Source organism: Bolinopsis microptera, chromosome 3, assembly GCF_026151205.1.
Source record: "Bolinopsis microptera isolate Bmic1 chromosome 3, MBARI_Bmic_1.0, whole genome shotgun sequence".
Classification (NCBI taxonomy): Eukaryota; Metazoa; Ctenophora; class Tentaculata; order Lobata; family Bolinopsidae; genus Bolinopsis; species Bolinopsis microptera.
The window spans coordinates 19,714,041-19,722,335 of record NC_087074.1 but is presented as its reverse complement, the minus strand read 5'-3'; the positions used below and the strand labels follow the sequence as shown (position 1 = coordinate 19,722,335).

The following is an 8,295-nucleotide window of genomic DNA, read 5'->3' as shown; positions in this document are numbered from 1 at the left end:
TTTTTTGTGAAATAATTTTTCACAGCTCAGTTTTTTCGTGAGTTTTAGGTTATTACCCCATTCCTTAATAGGTTTTCTAACAACGTGTGGTGATAGAAATTTAAAAAGTATCTCCATCAAAAAATTATAGAAATTCAGATTTGGCCATTCTGTGAGGCATGTTTTTTTGGAGGAAGATTTTCCGGCCAATTTTTCTCAAAGAAAAAATGGTTATGAGATTAAATCAACCCCCGGGAAGAAAAATATGAGTGTCAACTTAGCTTCTTATGAGATAAAAACTGGAATAAAGTGTGTTTTGTGATTTTGAGAGACCTTCCTTTTTTTTGGCCATTCTGTGAGGCAAATACCCGTAGTTCAGATATTACAAGTTATCTAAGCAATAAAAAATTGAATTTAAACTATACATGCTTATCAAGCCTAAAAAGCTAAATAATAATAAATACAGTATATCAGAAATGATTTAGTGATAATATTGATGAATCTTAAACGAATAATGTTTTCTGTTTATTCATAGGGATCAAAATCGTAAAAACAACCGGTTTCAAAATTTTCATCCATTTCTAATGAAGCAAGACTTTCAACATTACTAAAGACAATATCAGAATGAGCCATCAGTTTACCAGCAGTCATAGTAAATTGTTTCTCACTTCCAAAGAAACTTCCCCATTCCTCATTTTCTTCAAGGTGGGCCTTTTTATTCACATGATCAAGCTTTTCACTAGATTTTTCTCTCAAATATTTCTGACCCTCCCAAACAATTGCCATTTGGTCCCAAGAAGTAAACAGTTTTGTGGGAATGATATCTGATTTAAAAGAATCTCCAACATATGCGACACGTCCTGGTCTTGTTGCGTTACACTTGATCCACTTGTCCACACATGTCCAATGTCCTTCAAAAAATATATCCTTACAGTTTAACTCTGGCATTGTTTCATTGCCTATGGAGTCATTTTTAAAGTTCCATCGATAGAATGGACGAGAAACTGGACTTGATGTGAAGAAACCTGGCTTGCGGGCTCGACAACAGACAATATCAAAATACTCCCTCCAATTGGAACCATATGAATAATCCATGAGGAGCTCAGTATAATCAACATGTGATGCTGTTACCAGTACAAGTTTTACACCATTATCTTTTAGTTCTTTAAGTCGGTTCTTGAATTTTGGGGAGGCTTTGTCAATGTACAAATCGGTATTTTTCATCATTTCTGGAAAAAAGAAGCCTGTATTTCTCTTAAAGTTATCTGGATGGAAATTAAAGTTAAAAGATTCCAACGTATCTTTGTATAAAGTTTTGCATTTTTCACTGAAATCAGATTCACAGCGGCTAAGAGACCTCATGTGTTTGGCCATAACTGGAATAACCGGAGATACAAACGCAGAGTCGTAAAAGAAGTAAGGTAGCTCATCATGTGATACAGTAGCTACATCACATTCAAACCCTTTGTAAAACGTGTCAAAATATGACCACCTTCTGTCTGGATAGAGCTCCAATATCTGAAATTATGCTGTTTTGATATATATTAAGTTCAATACTTTACTACATAGTCAACCAGCTGTACTGTGATACTTGAAAATATCTTCAATATAGAATTCACTCATTATGTCAGGCCTGTTATAGGCAAGGGTCTCTCAGATAAGTTTTTGTTTGATGTACAATTACATTTACACAAGACCAAGATATTTACGATGGTATATGAAGGTTAGGAAAAAATTGAAAATAGTTATGAAGCTTAACACTACCAGACTGCAACTGGAGCGGAGTGAAACAAATGTATGAAAAACATCTTTAAGAACTATTTCGGCCCCCAAACACGGCCGGGAGACCATACTGACATTTGTGCCGATATATCAAAAAACAATCATACAATTTGTAAAGGACTTGGTACGACTGGTAATTGATTTTGTACCTTTATTTGATTTGATTTACCTTCTTGTGGCTAAGAAAGTTGTTTCCGTCAAAAGCTGAAATGACTTCACCAGTAGATGATATATCCAGGAAATGATGTGTTGTTTTATCCAATATAAGTCCCTGGCGAATCAGCTTCAGCTGAATAAAAAGAAATTATAAAATAAGATTGGACTTTGGTAATATGTACATGTTCGCCTCTTTAAGTAGAACTGTTGAGGCTTTATACTGACAACTTTAAACTTTAAACTGCTTTGCTGCAGAGTTGAACATTTGGAATTAATTTTTGGTCACATTGTACAAAAGAATATTCAATATACATGCTGAAAACTGGTTAAATATACTTACATCGGACTCATCCCGATGTTTGAGAGTCTTTGGATACCCTTTTTTCTCAACCAAAAACTGGGCTGTGACATCGTACACCATCGGTAGGAATTTGTTCAGAGAATAGTTCACAAGAGTGAAGTCCATGTCAAAACAAAGCGCAGAAAAGTCTTTTAATCTCATTTCCCTGAACCTAAAACGAGAAATATGTTTATAATTTATGGAGCAAATCTGTGATTAGAATTATTATACAAATTTCAACCTAGTTGCCTAGTTTTCAACCCTGCTGTTTTATTAAAATGTTAGTTAGTGTCACCCTGGCTGTATTCCCACATCCAGAAACACGCCATCTTGCCAGGCAGCCTGGGAGGAAATTTTTTTTTGGGAGGAAAAACGGGAGAAAAAGAGGAAATTTTTGAGAAGTAACTCCTAAATTTCGAAATATTTTTTTGGAATGAAGACAAATTAATTGAGGAAATTTTTGAAGAAAATGTTTCGATTGTATAAAAATCAAAGAGGAACATCCTGTCAGTTTTGGAACACAGTGAAATATTCTGATTGGAGAATGCAGATTGCTGTTGTGAAGTTATCAAATTTACGTGAGTACTTGATTCTTTTCAATCCCAGTTTATTGCTGTCCTACAAATTTCTTTAATGCCAAATGCCGTCTAAAACACACTATTTCGCAAAAAATTTCCGGGGGGCTGCGCCCCGAGACCCCTGCCACAGCTTGCTCGCTTCGCTCGCTGCGCAGCTGGATTGGACACGTCGACTTGCTTCGCTCGCCGACAGTCCCCTCCCCAAACTTGCGAGCGAAGCGAGCGGGCCACAGAATTTAGAAAAAACGCATCTGGGAGGAAATATAAAACTTTCTGGATGTGGGGCTGTATTTCTCACATCCGCGGGAATGTCTAAGCAGTGTTAACAGTTTGTCAACAGACTAGCGGATCTAGCCAGAAAGATGAAGGAGCGATATTGTGATGTGGTAAGGTATGTGAGGACGAGGATAAGATTTGCAATGTTGAGAACAACTCTGATCTTATTGCTCTACGCTACAAGGGTACAGAGTAAAGAAGATGGACAACAAACATGAGACCCCTCTATCAGAAGTCTCATACAACCTCATCCCTGCCCCTATGATAGAATAGGCCATGTGTTTTGAAAAATTGTGTGTATATATTTAATTGTTTGAAGTTCAAAAATGTTGGTCCATATTGCAATGGACCATTTCCGTTACCTATGTGCTCAGTGCTGTATTGTGATCTTGATTTGATTGTGCTCTGCCAATCTAAAAACAACTCTAAATCAGTAGGCTGTCACTCTATTAATGCACCACACCGCTCCCTCCACTGCACTAAAAGTTATACAATAAATTCTACAATCCTAATTTTGTATCGTGATGGAGACCGGTGTCCATACAAAACATTTACTAGGTTGCCGTTTGGTGTGAGCAATAGCGAACAGCACGCACACTCCTTTGCCCCGTCAACCTATATCTAATCTATTTAAAGAGTGACAACCATACTACACATTGAATTAGGATTCCTTTAAATATCAAATTGATTTATTGTGAACTTGTTTACTCTGTAATAAATGGCATAAAATTGAATTTTTGTTTAACTGAATCGCATCACTTGATTTAATTGAATGTATATATTGTTTGAATGACCTTTTCTATTAGCATGTTACATAGTTATGCACAATAAAGACGAAGTAGACATGACGATGATGTAGTCATGACATGACTACTAAGTAGACCGGACGACGAAGAGTATACCTGAGCAGTATACTCCTTCGTACTTACAATTCTGTTTGTTTTTCAAGATAAATCATCTTCAAAGAATTTATCAATACATCAGATTTTTATTACTGACGATACACGAGAATTGTATCGATTAAATTTGATCTATACAGCTTAACAATAATGGCGTAAGGTCGCATGTTGGCACATTTTTTGGCAATTTTTGCTTTAAAAGTTTTTTGCACTTGAGTCTCATTGTGAGTAGCGCATTTCGCCGATCTAACGGTTGCGAGAAGCATTATTGAGTGCGCGGCGCGGCCCAGTAACCAGTAACGCATCGCGCTACAATTCATGAACAATGAAGATCCCAAAAAACCTTACTGGCTGCATGGGAGTATTACTACAGATGATCGCGTCTTCACAGCTTGTTCTTGTAGCGCGATGCACTACTGGGTCGCGCGCGCGCATCCAATAATGCTTCTCGCAGATAATGCTTCTCTTATGCAGATCGGCGAGATGCGAAGGATTGACATCGTGAATCAAAGCTTGTTCAAGCTCGCGCGCGCTCATAAGTTTATTGCACGCATGTCGCATAAATGCATTCCAAAAATGCAACTGCACTGCACGTGATACAATTCAGCCAATCAGAGGACAAGAATCAGCAAAGTTAAAGCTGCGCACTATTATTAAGCCCAAAATAAAACTTTTTGGGATAACTCAAAATCTACAATGTCCCCAATTTTCCTCCTGGCCTGAGGAGGTAACGCTATTTGTACTTGTATCACGTCGTGACCCCCTAGTATACTGTCGCGTTTCACAATTTAGTCAATAGTGTAGAGTTTCAACGATACAGTGGGGAGCCGCGCACTCGTGCGCGTTGGGTCATACAACGTATGACAAATTTTTACAAGGCAACCATTTTGCAAAAAACCGAAAGTCTTTGCCTCTTTTACTTTTCAAAGTTAGACCCCAGCCAGTAATGTAAAGTTTTCTGGGATTGAAAGAATCAGCGTCTACAGTCTAAAAATACACCGAGTTGAATTAGATTACTTTCATACCATCAGGGCCTTTTCACAGGAATTTTCTTAAAATTTGGGCGAGCGGTAACACCGTCAACTCTCACTACGTATTATGCAGTTGACACACGCTGCAACCCCTTTTGCATATCGCGCGCACGAGAGAGATATACAACGTGTAGTAGCAAGTAAGTATGCAGTATGCAAACAGCTTGAAAAGAGCGCCGCGCATAGAAACTGGGGTGTACCACGATATCATAGCACAGACTTTGCCCTCTGCGCGCATTCGTTTCTCATTTCTCTTCCCTCTCAGACTGTAACTATCAGTATCCATGAGAGGAGTGAGCAATACTAATAGGCCAGCGAACTGTGTAAGCGCGCACAAAGATAATAACAAATAAGGAAATCAAGTACAAAGAAAATTCTTGTCATAGTTACGTCTACAGTTGACAGTGTAACGGTATAAATAAATAGAGTGAATCGATAAAATATGAGATTATTAACTAGGACTATCGTTAAATATAACTTTTATTTGAATGCCATCATATTAATACTAGTGTCATCACAATCAAAATTTTATACATACAACCAAAATATGTAAAAATGCGATTGATACAAATGCGATTGATACAAATACTGATGTTTACTCATGACTCAGGAAACAACTAACGAAAACCTACTCTAAAACTTAATAGTACATGATTTATTTATTTGATAAAATTGGTTGAAAACTTAGTGGACAGATCCTGATCAATATAAAAGCTAATTATGAATTATAATATCAACGTAAATTCTTACTTGAATCTGCTGATCAAGATAGCTATCTGAAAACAACATGACTATTTCAAGTGCGTCAACTAATTTTTAAAACACCATTTTCTCAATACAAATAATCTTCCAAATACGAATTTAATGTTACTCTTTTTTTAAATGGCAGAGTAAGGGTGCTTCACAACGTAGTAACGAAGTTACGATTACGGCTCCAATATATAAAATAATTTAAATTTGATTAAAAAAGGCACTTCAATCTATCATATGATAATAGCCACAAAAACATTCGGCCTTAATCAAATGGCGCCCCTATAACTGGATGGATTAAAAATTTCTGTTTTAACGGTTGATGAACTAGAGGAATTTGCAGTTTGTGAATTGACTGGTTGCTCTGATGAGGTCGTGAGTTGGGACGAGGATCCGTCGTCGCCGGCTTGGTTAGCTTCTAAAACCTGGTTTAGGAGTGAGACGAGTTTAGTTCCGTCCACTGGCTCCGTTTTGACGCCTACAGCATTCTGATCAAGCTCTGGAACCAGCATTTGGAGTAAAGCACAAACCTGAAAATAACAAATAGTCGATGAAAGGGACCGAATAGCTGCAACAATGATTTAGACAATGGTATGAACTGTGAAATGGTTCAAACTGAAACCTCAAACAACAAACGTCAATAATGAATACTCTTAGCAATTACTCAAATACAGCAAATAATCTAAATTTATACAAAGTTAGTTAGTTGCAGTTACCTGACTTCGCAAGTCCCTAAGCTGCAGAGTTCTGCTAACTAAGAGATTCTAGTTACCTGACTTCGCAAGTCCCTAAGCTGCAGAGTTCTGCTAACTAACCTGACTTCGCAAGTCCCTAAGCTGCAGAGTTCTGCTAACTAAGAGATTCTAGTTACCTGACTTCGCAAGTCCCTAAGCTGCAGAGTTCTGCTAACTAACCTGACTTCGCAAGTCCCTAAGCTGCAGAGTTCTGCTAACTAAGAGATTCTAGTTACCTGACTTCGCAAGTCCCTAAGCTGCAGAGTTCTGCTAACTAACCTGACTTCGCAAGTCCCTAAGCTGCAGAGTTCTGCTAACTAAGAGATTCTAGTTACCTGACTTCGCAAGTCCCTAAGCTGCAGAGTTCTGCTAACTAACCTGACTTCGCAAGTCCCTAAGCTGCAGAGTTCTGCTAACTAAGAGATTCCATCTGGTTTTAGGGTGTAGTTTCACAAGTTTAGTAACTATCTGTTGGTCCTCAGGGCTGGTCAGCCCCATTTCTTTTATCGTGTTGGGACCGTCTACGATAAACAGATGGGCGCTGGCTGTTTTGTTTTTCTTGTTAGACAGGTTGACTGGGGTTTGGGGGGCGGGTCGTTTCGTGAGGGGTGTTCTCGCTGTGGGGAGAAGAATGTGTTAAAGTAGGAGGTAAAACCTGATATGGGGGGGGGGGGGGGGGGGGGCTGATACACGGTCATTCGCTACTGGTCGATACTGCTAAACTAAATGTGTCTCTCTGTGTTTACCTTGTGTTACAGCTGTTACAACGAGCTCATCGTCATCGTTATTAGGTTTGCGTTGTTTCATGGCTACAGCTGCCGCGTTTTGTGACACAACTAAACAGTAAATAAAATTTACTGTCGGGGGAATATTTGGACGGTGTTGAACATCGAAAGAACGTATATAAAATTAGGTTACTATTATTATAGAGCAAAATTGGATCGTAATGCAAACAGTTTTTCACGATATAAAACTGATTTTGACATATGAATACCTGCGAAGTGAAGGGTTGGTTAGAGTTGAAAGTTCGAGCAGCGGGGGAGGAGGGTAGAATCCTAATCTCGTCATCATCAACTGATAAATGCTGTCCCGTTAGCCCATTTTGTGGGTCCGTTCGGGATACGTTGCATCCTACAAACCTACGTGAACAGCTCATGACAAACTCGCAATTTGAACATCACATGAGGCTTTAAAACGATCTGTGATATGGCAAAGTATAAGCGGTTGTTTCAGGTTCAAAACCTTATTTCTAGTTGACATAATTGGGAAAATAATAGAGCAAATAAAACTAACATGAAACGGGACCACCCGTAAATCTGATTCTGATTTCGTTTGCGCTTGTTCCATGATCCTTAGCTTGTCTTTGTCTCTCCATGATCAAGTCTGCTACTCTCTGTGATTCTGCGCCCTCCTTACTGCAAAGTCAAACAACAACAAAATATCTTGCCAAAAATGATCAGCAACTCTTCAAGATTATATTGTAAACTGTGAAAATATTGATTCTTAATAATAATTGTTATGTGAAATTATTAATTACTCAACTTCGTTTAAAGTTTAGACAATAAGGTTTTTCAGAATCCCTGTCCATCTCCTCCTGCTCCATTGGAGAATCACAGCTCGCATAGTTTGGGATCCGAGTTATCATTACAATACCCCAGACAATAGTTTTCATGTTTTAATGATTTTAAAAAGAAGAAAAACGCTCAATCATATTTAACTCTACGTAAATGTAAAAATACCCCTTTCCAAATAGCATTATACAGAACGAAC

General features: G+C 38.1%; 3 protein-coding genes across 3 annotated transcripts in view; all 3 read right to left on the bottom strand.

Annotated features, from left to right (window-relative positions):
• Positions 1 to 8,295, bottom strand: part of LOC134812179 (uncharacterized) — a 284,121-nt gene that overhangs the window by 108,090 nt on the left and 167,736 nt on the right. The gene's annotated exons all lie outside the window — the stretch shown is intronic.
• LOC134812397 (5'-nucleotidase domain-containing protein 1-like) lies at positions 505 to 2,423 on the bottom strand. The gene is made up of 3 exons (XM_063819795.1): positions 2,204 to 2,423; positions 1,931 to 2,062; positions 505 to 1,497 (listed from the first exon to the last, which is right to left on the bottom strand). Exons 1-3 carry the CDS (start codon positions 2,417 to 2,419, stop codon positions 505 to 507), a joined length of 1,341 nt encoding a protein of 446 aa, XP_063675865.1. The 5' UTR covers positions 2,420 to 2,423.
• LOC134812951 (uncharacterized) lies at positions 5,436 to 7,356 on the bottom strand. The gene is made up of 3 exons (XM_063820578.1): positions 7,272 to 7,356; positions 6,904 to 7,142; positions 5,436 to 6,321 (listed from the first exon to the last, which is right to left on the bottom strand). Exons 1-3 carry the CDS (start codon positions 7,330 to 7,332, stop codon positions 6,061 to 6,063), a joined length of 561 nt encoding a protein of 186 aa, XP_063676648.1. The 5' UTR covers positions 7,333 to 7,356; the 3' UTR covers positions 5,436 to 6,060.

Excerpts from the sequence above, each read along its gene's own strand:
- LOC134812951 (XM_063820578.1), bottom strand. The coding sequence starts at position 7,332 with ATGAAACAACGCAAACCTAATAACGATGACGATGAGCTCGTTGTAACA. Across the intron at positions 7,143-7,271 it reads TGTAACAGCTGTAACACAAG|CGAGAACACCCCTCACGAAA; the intron begins GTAAACACAGAG and ends TTCTCCCCACAG. Across the intron at positions 6,322-6,903 it reads TTAGGGACTTGCGAAGTCAG|GTTTGTGCTTTACTCCAAAT; the intron begins GTTAGTTAGCAG and ends TGTTATTTTCAG.
- LOC134812397 (XM_063819795.1), bottom strand. The coding sequence starts at position 2,419 with ATGAGATTAAAAGACTTTTCTGCGCTTTGTTTTGACATGGACTTCACT. Across the intron at positions 2,063-2,203 it reads TGAATATTCTTTTGTACAAT|CTTTTTATTCAGCTGAAGCT; the intron begins GTGACCAAAAAT and ends ATTTTATAATTT. Across the intron at positions 1,498-1,930 it reads ACTTTCTTAGCCACAAGAAG|ATATTGGAGCTCTATCCAGA; the intron begins GTAAATCAAATC and ends GCATAATTTCAG.